At 51.4% G+C, this 13,954-nt stretch overlaps 1 protein-coding gene across 2 annotated transcripts in view; it reads left to right on the top strand.

Moving 5' to 3' along the window:
• Window positions 1–243: 243 nt before the first annotated feature.
• NLRP3 (NLR family pyrin domain containing 3) overlaps window positions 244–13,954 on the top strand; it is a 31,994-nt gene continuing 18,283 nt past the window's right edge. Inside the window, exons 1-7 of one of the 2 annotated variants that reach the window (XM_023618258.2) lie at window positions 244–356; window positions 2,044–2,103; window positions 2,271–2,591; window positions 6,077–6,175; window positions 6,679–8,443; window positions 10,484–10,654; window positions 12,814–12,984. In XM_023618258.2, the coding sequence (XP_023474026.2) occupies window positions 2,315–2,591; window positions 6,077–6,175; window positions 6,679–8,443; window positions 10,484–10,654; window positions 12,814–12,984 (2,483 nt within the window). In that variant the 5' untranslated portion in view covers window positions 244–356; window positions 2,044–2,103; window positions 2,271–2,314. Of the gene's footprint in view, window positions 1,964–2,043; window positions 2,104–2,270; window positions 2,592–6,076; window positions 6,176–6,678; window positions 8,444–10,483; window positions 10,655–12,813; window positions 12,985–13,954 lie in introns of both variants that reach the window. The other variant, XM_070233549.1, reaches the window with a different exon arrangement.

Raw genomic sequence — 13,954 nt, 5'->3', positions numbered from 1 at the left:
GACTGTGCCCACCACTCTGCGGGATCCCCCATCCCAGTCTCACCTCTGTTGTTACAACACTTCATGTGGTTGCTGTGAGAGTCAGAGTGAGCGTCCATCGAGCACTGGTTGAGTCTCATCAAGGAAACGCCAAAATTCTCCGGCTACAGCCAGGCTCAGCTTCAAAAACACTCTTTCTTTCTTTACTTGTTCGGTTTGGAAAATCCGGGGCTGTGAGTAACCTCGGTCTCTGCCTTTGCCTGTGATGCAAGCTTGTTCAGTCCCGCCTGAGACCACATCCTTCCTGCCCCTGCTCTGCCATGACCACTATAAATTCATCAAGTTTCCTCCTGGGCTGTTCCTGAGGCCGCATGTGGGTGAGTCCAGCTCCATGGAGGGGGATGACGGAGAAAGCATGGGGGTGTAGAGGGCCAGACTCGCCTTGGTTAATGGACTTAGGATTTCTTTTGCCAGCCTCCAAGTCTGTCCTCCAACAAGGATTCTGGAATGTTCTTTTATGTTTATCATTTGGGCTCTGTGTGTGCAAGTGCGTGTGTGCGTAGGGGGCAAGGACAGGGGCAGCAACCATGGCTTACACCCATGACTCCAGCATTCCAGCAGGGAGTGGATGGGTGGGACATGTATGAGAAAACGAGTGTCCTCAGAAACCAAGGCCCAGAGTGGGTAAAGGGCAGGGCAGAGTGCACCATGGCTAAGGGCAGGGGAACACCAGAGGCAGAGTCCTGATGTGATGGGGAGACGGATGGAGCAGGACCTGAGAGGGCCTGCAGAGCGGTGGATCTGCCTGGAGACCCTCACACCCCGTCAAACACATAAGGGGGTGGACTTGGGGTGCATGAGGCCAGGAGCAGAGCGGTAAGAACGGAGATAGAAGAAGGAGAGATGAGCACGTTGGAGATGTCTCAAACATCAGACCATGGCCGTTACAATTTTCAGTTTGTTCCACTGCTTCACAGTGCCGCTCCCTGCCGTTACATCATTTATGGCTTTGGCTGATGTTGTGCCTTTCAGTAATATGAAGGGCTCAATCCCAAACAAAGCCAATGTGTTCATCCACCCGAAATTAGGAGTTGTGGAGGATTGAAAGACACGGCAGCTGACTTCTAGTCTTCCTGGAACTTGAAGTCTAGTTAGGAAAGCTGAGTAGGGGACCCTACAATGAAAAGCTGTGTGTGATAAATGCTTCCCTTTTAACCAGCTATTTTATTGTCTTTGATCGTCTTGGTTCCTATCTGTCTGAGATACATAGTTAAGTGGTGCAAGAAACTGTCTCCCACCTTCTCAGGCTGTGAAAAGCGCAGTGTCAGTGGCATGAGCTCAGAAGTGGGTGACCCCAGCCTAAATCCTGGCTTCGTCCCTCCCTGGCTGCAAAACTCTGGGCGAGCCGCTGAGCCTCTCTAAGACAGTCTCTACTTCCATAAAGCAGGGCCAGGAATAGATACACCTCGGGGGGCTTTGAGCACTTAGATGGGAGAAAGCGTCAGAGTGGCATCAGCCTATGAGAAGCTCTCAGTATGTGTGAGTTCTAATAATTGTCATAGTTACAAATTTTACAAGGAGACATTAAAGTGAGGTGTGTGTTCGCTGTTCCCCCCACGCAACCCAACCTCCCTCTCAGTTCAGTTTCCATCAGTCAGTGGATTGAGAGAAGGGCGGTTGCAGACCACCCTGTCCTCCGCCCGCCCTGTGCTCTCCCTTCCCTCTCTCTAGCCATGCGCTGCTCTGCCATCGCCGCAGTCAGTCATTCCCTGGCCGCCTTCTTCTGTCGCTCACTGGTCTTTCCTCGGGTCAAAACAGAAACAAGGAACCAGAGTCTTTCACTTGGAAGGAACGTAGAAGCCATCTTCCCCACTGTGTCATTTCACGGATGAGGAAGCTGAAGTCAAGGGACAGTGAAGAGCTTGTCGTGGGTCATAGCCCAGTAATCAGTGGGACCAAGTTCCCCCGGCGATATGTCAAGGAGGTACCATGAAGCAGTGTGGGCCTCCATCACGCTGTTAATGCGGCTGAGTTTGTGGGTTTAATTATTGTTTCCCTCCACAGGAAGCCTTTCTTCCATGGCTCAGGACACAGTCCCATGCGGAGCTAACAGCAAAGTTTCTGGTAAGTATTTGACTCACTTTTCAAAACTAAAGATGGCTACTTGTTACAGCCCAGAGATACTTTTTCCTTGCAATCTTTGGGGGTTTTGATAGCTTAGTTCCCTCTGAGGGTGGCTTTGAAAAAGACTGTCCTTACCTATATGCTGTTTTCACCGTCCAACTTCTCAGCGTGGACGTATGCCCAAGGAGCCTGACCGGGGCTGCAAGAGAGCATGGCAAGCGTCCGCTGCAAGCTGGCACGCTACCTGGAGGACCTGGAGGATGCGGACCTCAAGAAATTCAAGATGCACTTGGAAGACTATCCTCCTCAGAAGGGCTGCACCCGACCCCCTCGGGGTCAGACAGAGAAAGCAGATCCTGTGGATCTGGCCACCCTGATGATCGACTTCAACGGGGAGGAGAAGGCGTGGGCCATGGCCGTGTGGATTTTTGCTGCGATCAACAGGAGAGACCTTCACGAGAAGGCTAAACTGGAAGAGCCGGAGTGGGGTGAGTGGGAGGAAGATGGCATTTTTTAACGGTGATAAAGTACATGTAGCATAAAATTTACTGTCTTAACTGTTTTTAGGTGTACAATTTGGTAGTCCTAAGCACATTCATGTTGTTGTGCAATCAATCTCCAGAACTCTTTTTCGTCTTGCAAAACTCTGCACCCATTAGACAATTCCTCATTCCCCCCTCCCCTCAGCCCGAGGCAGCCACCACTTTCTGTCTCTATAAATTTGGCTACTCTATGCACCTCATAAATGCAGTCATAAAGTACGTGTCTTTTTCTATCCGGCTTATTTCACTTAGTATAACATCCTCAAGCTTCATCTATGTTGTCTCATGTGACAGGATTTCATTCCTTTTTAAGGCTGAATAATATTCCATGGTATGTGTATACCATATTTTGTCATCCATTTATCCGTCAGTGGACATTCAGATTGCTTCTAGCTTCTGATTATGGTGAATAATGCTGCTATGAACATGGGTGTACAGATCTCTTTAAGACTCTGCTTTCATTTCATTTGAGTATAGTCCCACAAGTGGACTTAATGGATTACATGGTAATTCTGTGGTTACTGATGTTTTCCAGGGGCAGGCCTGGTGGTGTAGTGGTTGGGCTCACACGCTCTGCTTTGGTGGCCCAGGGTTGGCAGGTTTGGATGGTGGGCGTGGACATGCACATGGCTCATTGGGCCATTCTGTGGTGGTATCCTGCATACAAAGTGGAGGAAGATTGGCACAGATGTTGGCTTGGGGACAATCTTCCTCAAGCAAAAACTGGAAGATTGGCAACAGTTGTTAGCTCAGGGCCAATTGTCCTCACACACACACACAAACGTTTTGCATAGTGGCTCTACGATTTTACACTCCCACCAACAGTGTACAAGGGCTCTAATTTCTCCACATCATTGCCAACACTTATTTTATGGTTGTTTTTTTTGGAGAGTAGCCATCCTAACGGGTGTAAGATGGTAGCTCATTGTGGGTTTGATTTGCATTTCCCTGTTGACTGGTGACATTGAGTGTCTTTTCATGTGATTGTTGGCCATTCATTTACTTTTGGAGAAATGTCTCTTCAAGTCCTTTTCCCATGTTGTAATTGGGTTTCGTTGCAATTCTTGTTGAGTTGTAGGAGTTCTTCACATGTCCTGGATATGAACCCCTTGTCAGATGCATGATTTGAAAATATTTTTTCCCATTCTCTGTGTTCCTTTTCACTTTGTTGATGGTACCCTTTGATGCATCTAAATTGGTATGATTGGCTTTTAATAATTTCTTTTATTATCTTGGCCTCATCCTCTCTCTTCCTCTCATGATAGTGCTGTGAGAAGATGGAGGAAAGCACTTTGCTCTTTTCTGGTTCCTTTAAAACCCCACATCAGGGCTCACCCACCCCTGGGAACACCCCTGGTTAGTCCCACTTTATCCGAACCCCTCACCCAGCTCCTCGGGTATCTGCCTGCACAGCCACAAGCTTGGGTGTCTGCTTCCCATGGCTCAGGGGGCTGCCCCTCACCTCATAGAACTGTGTAATTTGTGGAGAAAAGGAATTCCCTCCCTCTCCGTGGGCATGGTGGGGGTCATGCTCTTCATTCTGCTTGGTGTTCTGAGCAAGGGAGGAAAACAAGGAAGGGCTCAGAAGGGTCTAGAACTCACAGGATGGGGATGTTGAGCTGGTGGGAAGGAGGAGTGAGAATGATTGGGTAGCCAAGGAGAATCTTGGTGAGGCAGGGCGGCAATATGGGTGTGATGACGGGGAGAAAAAGAGCCCGGGGGCAGAGGTGGGGGCACACAGCAGTGAGGCGCTCTGGAGAAACTGCTGTAATAGCACGGTTAGAACCGTGTTGGGGCCTGCTGCTCATCAACCACCGTAGAGTGTGACCATCGTGGTTGCAAAAGTCATTTGCCAAGCAGTTTTATGAATTTCGTTCATTCCTCACACGAACCCCATGAGGCAGGCACTTTCAGATGAACTTTTAATTTCACGGTGCTAAGCGCAATAAACCAGTCACAAAAGAGAATGATTCCACTCATTGGCGGTGCCCGGCGCAGTCAGCTTCACGGAGACAGAAAGTGGCCGTTGCCAGGGGCGGGGGAATTGCTGTTCAATTGGTGTGGAGCTTCATTTTTGCAAGATGAGAAGCGTTGGGGAAACGGCTGCCCGACAGTGTGAGATGGGCCTGGAACAGGTTCTGGTTGCCCCTGGGTCTGTCCTAGTTGGATCCCAGGCCAGGGCTCCACGCCACGTGTGTCTCTGGCAAAAGCCCGGCCCCTAACCCCAGCTGGGTCTCGAGGTAGAAGAGTTATCACCAGGGTTAGCAGGTTTTTGGGGAGGTTTTTGGGGGGGCTAGGGTCAGCTTTAGGTAAGAATTAGGCTATGGTTTTGGTGTGAGTTAATGTCTGGATTTTGTTTTGTGATTGGGTTGCCAATAGCACTTGCCCACGGAATAAGTAGACACCTCCCAGGAGCCCTTCCTGTCGCTCTTGGGCTCCCCTCCACCTGAGGTATCCTCTGTATTTCCCCTGTGCCAACTCCTGTTCTCCCGTGCCTAAATTTCTCCTACGGACGCGTCCTTGGGATGTGTGATTTCGTGACTGTTTATGTCTGTGATTCTTAACCGCGGATGCAGGTTGGAGCTTTTAAAATACAATGGTACCTGGGCCCCATCGCAGATGGATTGAGAAAGAATCCCTGGCTGGAGTTCTGGAATCAGTTTTGGGTTTTTTGTTTGTTTTTTCTGTTGAGGAAGATTAGCCCTGAGTTGACATCTGTGACAATGTTCTTCCATTTTGTGTGTGGGATGCCACCACAGCGTGGCTAATGAATGGTGGAGGTCCATCCCCGGGATCTGAACCTGTGAACCCAGGCCACCAAAGCAGAGTGCGATGAACTTAAGCACTAGGGCGTGGGGGCGGCCCCTGGAGTTGGTATTTTTAAAGCTTCCTAATGTTGGTCAGGATTCTGAACCATGGAGTTAGATATAAAGCAGACTGGTAATTCTCACTCTTGAAGACCCAGAATGTGAGTAACATAAATTGCAGGCATTTGAGGTCAAGGAAGGATGCGCCTGCTGGTCCATGGCCCTCTTGGGGACACTGGAGAGTGTGGGGAGGGCCTCAAAAGCAGAACCCCTGGCGGGGGGCAGTCTGCCAAGGACAAAGGAGGTAAGGGAGGCCGCGCCCGTCTCACATGTTGGCCAGCTGATTCCCGGGCCCGGGAGAGAGATTCTGCCACTTGATACAGAGGGACGCATTGCTGGGTGGGTGGGCGACATCCGCTGCTTTGAAATCAGGATGGCAGGGACACCCCCAGCTGATGTTCAACTGCACACCCGTCCCACAGCTCTGAACTGTGCTCTGGTTGGGAGGGGCCCAGGGGGGGAGCTCTGACCTGCGCCCCGTGCTGGCCACTGGGTCTCAGTCACATCACCTTAGTCAGGAGTCCTGGGTCTTGACATTTTGTGTCTTTTTCCTTTTATTCTCAGATCGTTCACACTTGATATGCCAGGAAGAAAGCATTGAAGAGGAGTGGATTGGTTTATTGGAGTACCTTTCCAGAATCTCTATTTGTAAAAAAAAGAAAGGTGAGCCATGAGGGTGATGCGTCCACTTGGGTTTGGAGACCGAATTTGGAAGGCACTGGGAAACTGGGAAGCTTGGCCACCCTACGTGCTCCTGTTTCTTGGGGTGTGGAGGCCCATCTCTGGGAATCCCGTGTCACTGAAGAAAGGGCCCACGCTCACGAGGCTCCTTGCAGTCCCACAACAAGGGGAGGCGACCGGGGCTGAGCATTGCAGGTTCTAAAAGGCACGGGCTGCAGACCACCTAAACGAGTAAGAACGAATAAAAAGGGTTTCCCGACTGGGGCACATATGGCACTTCACTATTCTGCTCAGCCGTGCATAGGAAGATTTTGACATCTTAGATTTCTGGTGCTGCCCATACCCAAGCAGTGGAGAGAAACTGCACCTCCCGTTTCATAGTTTCGGTCCCCACTCCCCACCGACCACAGGCCCCTGTGGACAGCCCATCTCGAGTGGACGTGCTCGGGCTTCTCCCAAAGTCTAACCTCCCATCTCTGCTGCAGATTACTGTAAGAAGTACAGAAAGCATGTGAGAAGCAGGTTCCAGTGTATCAAAGACAGGAACGCCCGTCTGGGCGAGAGCGTCAACCTCAACAAACGCTACACCAGGCTGTGTCTCCTCAAGGAGCACCGCAGCCAGCAGGAGAGGGAGCAGGAGCTGCTGGCCATTGGCAGGACCTCGCCCAAGACGCAGGACTGCCCCATGAGCTCCATGAACCTGGAACTGCTGTTCGAGCCGGACGACCAACACTCGGAGCCCGTGCACACGGTGGTCTTCCAGGGAGCAGCGGGCATCGGGAAAACAATCCTGGCCAGGAAGATCATGTTGGACTGGGCATCAGAGAAACTTTACAAGAACAGGTTTGACTATCTGTTCTACATCCACTGTCGGGAGGTGAGCCTCGGGACACGGAGGAGCCTGGGGGACCTGATCGTCAGCTGCTGCCCCGACCCCAAGCCGCCCATAGGTAAGATTCTGAGCAAGCCTTCCAGGATCCTCTTCCTCATGGACGGCTTCGACGAGCTACAAGGCGCCTTCGACGAGCACACGGAGGCGCTCTGCACGGACTGGCAGAAGGTGGAGCGGGGAGACATCCTCCTGAGCAGCCTCATCAGAAAGAGGCTGCTCCCCGAGGCCTCCCTGCTCATCACCACGAGACCCGTGGCGCTGGAGAAGCTGCAGCACTTGCTGGACCGTCCTCGGCACGTGGAGATCCTGGGCTTCTCAGAGGCCAAGAGGAAGGAATATTTCTTTAAGTATTTCTCAGACGAGCAGCAGGCCCACGAAGCCTTCAGGCTGATTCAGGAGAACGAGATCCTTTTCACCATGTGCTTTATTCCCCTGGTCTGCTGGATCGTGTGCACTGGGCTGAAACAGCAGATGGACAGCGGCAAGAGCCTTGCCCAGACGTCCAAGACCACCACTGCCGTGTACGTCTTCTTCCTCTCCAGTTTGTTGCAATCCCGAGGAGAGAGCCAGAAGCAGCACCTCTCTGCCAACGTCCGGGGTCTCTGCTCCTTGGCAGCGGATGGAATCTGGAACCAGAAAATCCTGTTTGAGGAGAGCGACCTCAGGAAACACGGCCTGCAGAGGGCGGATGCGTCCGCCTTCCTGAGGATGAACCTCTTCCAAAAGGAAGTGGACTGCGAGAAATTCTACAGCTTCATCCACATGACCTTCCAGGAGTTCTTTGCTGCCATGTACTACCTGCTGGAAGACGAGGAGCAGGGCAGTGTGAGGAACATGCCGTGGGGTCGCTCGAATCTTCCCAACCGGGACGTGTCGGTGCTTCTCGAAAACTACGGCAAATTTGAAAAGGGGTACCTGATTTTTGTTGTCCGTTTCCTCTTTGGCCTCGTAAACCAGGAGAGAACCTCCTACTTGGAGAAAAAACTGAGTTGCAAGATCTCTCAGCAAATCAGGCTGGAGCTGCTGAAATGGATCAGTGTGAAAGCCGAGGTCAAGAAGCTGCAGACCCAGCCCAGCCAGCTGGAGCTGTTCTACTGCTTGTACGAGATGCAGGAGGAGGACTTCGTGCGGAGGGCCATGGGCTATTTCCCCAAAATCGAGATCAGTCTCTCCACCAGAATGGACCACGTGGTTTCTTCTTTCTGTATTGAGAACTGTCGCAGCGTGGAATCACTTTCCCTGAGGTTGCTCTATAACTCGCCGAAGGAGGAGGAGGAGGAGGAGGAAGAGGAAGAGGATGGAGTTCGACACTCTGACATGGACCGCTGTGTCCCCTCAGATGCCACCTACTCTCCTCGGTAAGGAGGCCCGGCTTCGGGTAGGGGGTGGAACACGCCCTCCACCTGCCGGCCCCTTCTTCTTGGCACTTTCTTCCTCTCACCTCTTCTCAACTGTCTTTCAAGTGCAGTTGCCACAGCTCTGTGATAATGCCACCACCAGCCATTTCCACCAGACCCCTTCATGGGCTGAGGCTGACTAGTAGAGGAAGGGTAGGTGGGCAAATGGGATGAGAAAAAAAGCCAACGAAACCATAAGCAAATGTTTGGTGGATGGCAATTCAGTACACAGCATCGAGTTGGGTAGAGAGTTGAATAAAAATGTTTGTCATCAACTTGGGCTCCAGTGGGTCACAGCCAGCCAACAACTCAGGAGCAAAACAGCCCCAGTGACCGTCCCAGGAACGCAGAGGACAGAGGGCCTTAGCGCTGGACGCGGGCGAGCTCTCTTGGAGGAGTGAGGTTTGAGCGTGCTGGAAGGTTTGGCAGCACGTGGGTGCGAATGTGGTCTGAGGGAGAGTGTGCAGGAGACAATAGGGAGGGACCAGCTTCACGGGAACACACACACTGAGGGCAAGTGGAGGAAACGGCTGGGAAGGACCGAGTGCTTCTCGGCCACCTTGGGTTTGCAGCCAGGCAGTCACCAGCAGCACCTCTGCAGGGTCTGCTCTTGGACTTGCCAGGAGATTGGAAGCCAGGTGTGGTGTCTGCACAGCGAAGCCGTTGAGTTGCCTGACTTCCGAAGTCCCTGCACAGAACCGCCACAGCTACAGTGGCTGCCGGAAGGTGGCGGCCCAGAGAACGCGGGGGCTCCCCCTCCATAGAAGGCACTTGACATGGGTGGGACAAAATTACGGAGAAAGGGAGCTGGACCCTTCCCCACAGGGATGCGTTTTTGGCTCCCTCTCTCTGCCTTGGCACCACTACCAGGACAACCTCTCTATTTATCGTTGGTTCACCAAGGACCACCCACTGTGGCTTCTGTGGTGGCTGAGTCCCAGGTCCTGCTCACAACCACTTAAGGTTGGGTCGTGGGGACAGTGGAGAAACAAGGGCAGAGAGTAGAGGGGGATGGGCCATGGCAAGAACACTTGCAGGGTGACCTGAAGCACACGGTGCCCTTGACCAGCTGGATCCTGAAGGATGGAGCATGAGAGAGCCACGAGTGGGCAAGGGGCCCCCGACAGAGGGAGTAGTGGGCTCAGAGGGAGGGAGGTGGGAAAGCAGGGTACACTTCCATGATGACAAATAGTTCAGAATAACAAGCAAGAAGATGGGAGATGGGGAGAAAGAGAGAGAAGGAGTGAGAGGAGGAGGCAGACCTGCTCATTAGGCCCTAAAAGTGAGGCTGAGGAAACCAGAAACCTGAGCAGGATCACATAGCTGGAGGAAGGTTCGCAGGGACCCAGACTCAAATTCCTGGTGAAGAGCCTGACCCCTTCTCGCTCGTGACAGCTACCTTCCTCTGAGGGCAGGAGCTTGCTTTGTGTGTTCTAGAACCTTCTCAGGACCAGCAGCCTGGGCATCCAGCCAGTGCCCGTTGGAAGTGCAGAATCCTAGACCCACAGAGTCAGAATCTGCATTTGCACGAGAGCTGAACGCTGGCGTCGCCTGGAAGACCTAATATGGACATGCTTGGTCGCATCCCTGAGATTCTGGCTGTTCCTACGGTGCGGCCTGGCCTAGGGATTTCTGAGAGCACTGCTGACACTGTTGTGCAGCCAACATGAGAACTGGTCTCTGGATCACTTAGCAGAGTGGGCAGGACGCTGACTGATGAGGAAGGAAGAAGGGCACCCGAGGGAGGGGCCGGAGGGTGCTCACAGTGAGCCCAGGTCACAGGCTCCCTCTCCTTCCACCGTAGGTGTGCAGAGCGGTCTTTCCAAGGCTCCCCTGGCCTTCATTCCTCAGGAGGCCATCTTTGGTTCTGTGACTCATTTCTGAATCCCTGGGAGGCCTTTGTCTGAACTGGTACCAGTCGCTCTTGGCCCCTGGCTTCAGTTGGTCATTCTTAGAGATTGACTTTCTTTTCTCTCCTTCTTCCTTCCTTCCAATCTCTAGGTTGGTGAACTGCTCTCTCACTTCCAGCTTTTGTCAGAGCCTCTTCTCAGCCCTGAGCACTAACTGGAGCCTCACCGAACTGAACCTCAGTGACAACACTCTGGGGGACTCTGGCATGAAGGTGTTATGTGATATGCTCCAGCATCCTGGCTGTAACATTCAGAGACTGTGGTAAGAGCCTGTGTGTGTGTGTGTGAGAAAGAGAGAGAGACAGAGAAACAGAGACAGAGAGAGAGACAGAGAGGAGGACTGGAGGAAGATCTCAGACCAGATCAGTGGTTTACGAGTTTCCTGGGGCCGCCATATCAAAGTGCTACACACTGGGGGCTTAAACAACAGAAATTTACTTTCTCACAGTCCTGGAGGCTGGACGTCCAAGGTGAAGGTGTGAGCAGGGCTGGCTCCTTCTGATGCCTCTCACCTCGGTGTGTAGACGGCTGTCTTCTCACTGTGTCCTACATGGTCTCTCTGTGTCCTCTTCTTCCAAGGACGCCAGTCCTGTTGGCTTAGGATCTGCCTAATGACCTGGTTTTAGCTTAATTACCTCCTTAAAGGCCCTGTCTCCAAATACAGTCACATTCTCAGGTCCTAGGGATTAAGACTTCAACTATGGATTTTTGGGTGGGGACACACTTCGGCCCATAACAATTGGGAAGGCGAAATGGATTGGAGGCCAGGTGTTTGGGAAGTTTCAGATGGGGAAGAATGAAGGGGAACTGAAAATAAGTTATTTGTTGGTGATATGACAAAAGGGGCACGACCTTCAACATCCTCCATTTCCTCATCAGCTGTGCTCACAGAAGAGAATTGGAGAGTTTCGTCATACACGACAATGGCCATCTGGGCTGGAACCCATCACAACATTTTGCATAGATTGAACCATTACAGGGAATCTCCTGTAGCTTTATTAACAAAGTGCTTGCTCTGGGCCCACAATGTGAATCAGACTCACCTGCCCCGAGTTGAGCCCACAGTTGTCTGGCCATGCCCCCAGCCTTCTCCCATCATACAACAGCATTTTTGACAAGCTACGCAGCCAGTGTCAAAGCCTACCGCTCTAGGACATTTTCACACCTCCCTCTCCTGCTCATCATACTTACCCCAACATCAATCTCATCAATTTTACCTACTGTACAAGCCATTGTCCACTTTTCCTCATCCTCACTCCACCAGCCCAGGTCCAACAACCATGATCCCTTGCCTGGATATGGCAAAGGTCTCCAAGATCATCAGCTTCCCAGGACAGGATTCGTGTTTGTCTTGCCAATGTCTCTAGAATGTCTGGACAAATGTCTCAGCACATCTTAGTGCTCAGAGATGCATACTGAGTTGGTATTGGCTATTTGGTCTCCGTACATCTGCTCTGCTGCCTACCAATCCATTCTCCACACAGAAGTGAAAGTCAGAGGGTTATTTAGAAAACCCCACGATGATCATGCCATTCCCTTGCTTAAATGCTTTCTCTTTGCTCTTTTGATAAGTTATGAATCCTCTTCTTGCCTTCAAGGCTCTGGCTGGTCTGGGCATCTAACCTGCCTCTCCATCTGCATCCCACACCACTCTCTCCATCACCTCTGTGGGTGCCCCTGTGTGATTCCAGAGAGCGAGACACAAACAGGAGACATGGGTGACAACAAGATGCTTTGTGCATAAATAGAAATTTAGTTGTCCATTTGCTTCTAGTTGGTGTGAAGATGGGGCCAGAAAGGAAGGTGGCCAACAAGCTCCAAGACATATGAATGATTGGCATGGAAAGGAGAAGGAATGTTGTCCTCGCTCCTATGACAGGGACAAATTGTTATTTGTGGTGGTGGTGTTGGTGGTGGTGATGTTGTGTGTGCACATGTGGTTGAAAACCAATCCAGAATCAGAGCTGCTTCTCCCTTCAGTGCAGCTGGAGGGCTGGGATTCAATCATCAAACAGCATAGCAGGGACATAGCGGTTCCACCCTAGGAAGAAAGGTGTTCCCCTGCTTGAACATGTGGTGAAGACATGGGCCCACAGGCTCATACCCTTCTCATGAACGAAACAGGAACATGCCATTTACACATTCGACAGTTGACCCCTGTTGACGGAGGGAGTTCACCCATGTGCTCAGCAGCTGTGGTCTTGGGCCGTGAGCTGGGGATCCTGAGTTAACTTCCCAATATGTTTTGGGCTGTATTCAGGGTTTCTGATAAGATGATGCTTTCATGAGAACTTGGTTAAAATTTCCCGTTTGTAACATGAGAACACGGGTGCCCCTGATGGTGCTGAAAACAAGCACAGACGGGAGGGCGGTGACAGCAGCCGTGTTCTGACGCTTTCTGCTTCTGTACTTGGCGTGAAGGTTGGGCCGGTGCTGGCTTTCCCATCAGTGCTGCTTCAACATCTCCTCAGTCCTGAGCAGCAACCAGAAACTAGTGGAGCTGGATCTCAGCCACAACGCCCTGGGAGACTTCGGAATCAGACTTCTCTGTGTGGGACTGAGGCATCTCTTCTGCAACCTGAAGACGCTCTGGTGAGTCTGAGCTGAGCTCCTCCATGAAGCGTGAGCTGCGGCTTCAGCAAGCCATGATGGGCCAGAGTCTCAGGGGGAGAACATCCTGGCTCCTCAGAAGATTCCCGGCGTGTCTCTCTGGGTGTTTGTCAATAACTCAGTCAGTGTTTGCTGGGGGAAAGCCATGTTCTAAGCCATGGAGGGAACTTAAACCATCAGCGAAATCCTGCTTGCCTCTAAGGTTTTCACAGCTCAGCTGAGAAAATAAAGCCAAGGCGGTGCATTGCTCTGGGAGCGTTTGGGGGCTTCATGACAAGCCCTTGGTCGGGAGGTCTAAACAGGAAATGGTGTTAAAGCCACATAGCCTTTCACTCAGTGCTTCTGGGAGAATTGAATTCCGAAGAAGAGAAGGAAGAACTTGATAGTAGGGCCAATTTACACCCATTAGGATAGTTATTATATAAAACAAAACAGAAAATAGCAAGTGTGGGTGAGGATGTGGAGAAACTGGAACAACCCTGCATTGCGGGTGGAAATGTAAAATGGTGCAGCTGCTGTGGAAAACAGTATGCCAGTTCTTCAAAAAACTAAACATAGAATTACCATATGATCCAGCAATTCCGCTTCTGGGTATATATCTGAAAGTGTTGAAATCTGGCACTCAAATACGTATTTGTACACCCATGTCCATAGCAGCATTATCCACCAAAGCCAAAAGGTGGAAACAACCCAAATGTCCATCAGTAGATGAATGGATTAAAAAAATGTGGTGCATCCACACGTATAGCCTTAAAAAGAATTCGGACACAGGCTGCAACACGGGTGAACCTCGAGGACATTATGCTGTGCGAAATAAGCCAGACAAAAAAAGAACAGAAACTGTAGGATCCCACTTATATGAGGTCCCCAGAGTAGTCAGATTCATAGAGACAGAAAGTAGAACGGTGAGCGCTGGGGCTTGGGGGACGGAGGAGTGGGGAGTTAGTGTCTT

Source organism: Equus caballus, chromosome 14 (assembly GCF_041296265.1).
Source record: "Equus caballus isolate H_3958 breed thoroughbred chromosome 14, TB-T2T, whole genome shotgun sequence".
Classification (NCBI taxonomy): Eukaryota; Metazoa; Chordata; class Mammalia; order Perissodactyla; family Equidae; genus Equus; species Equus caballus.
Note: the sequence above shows the minus strand (reverse complement) of the source record. Positions and strands in the feature narration are given on the sequence as shown.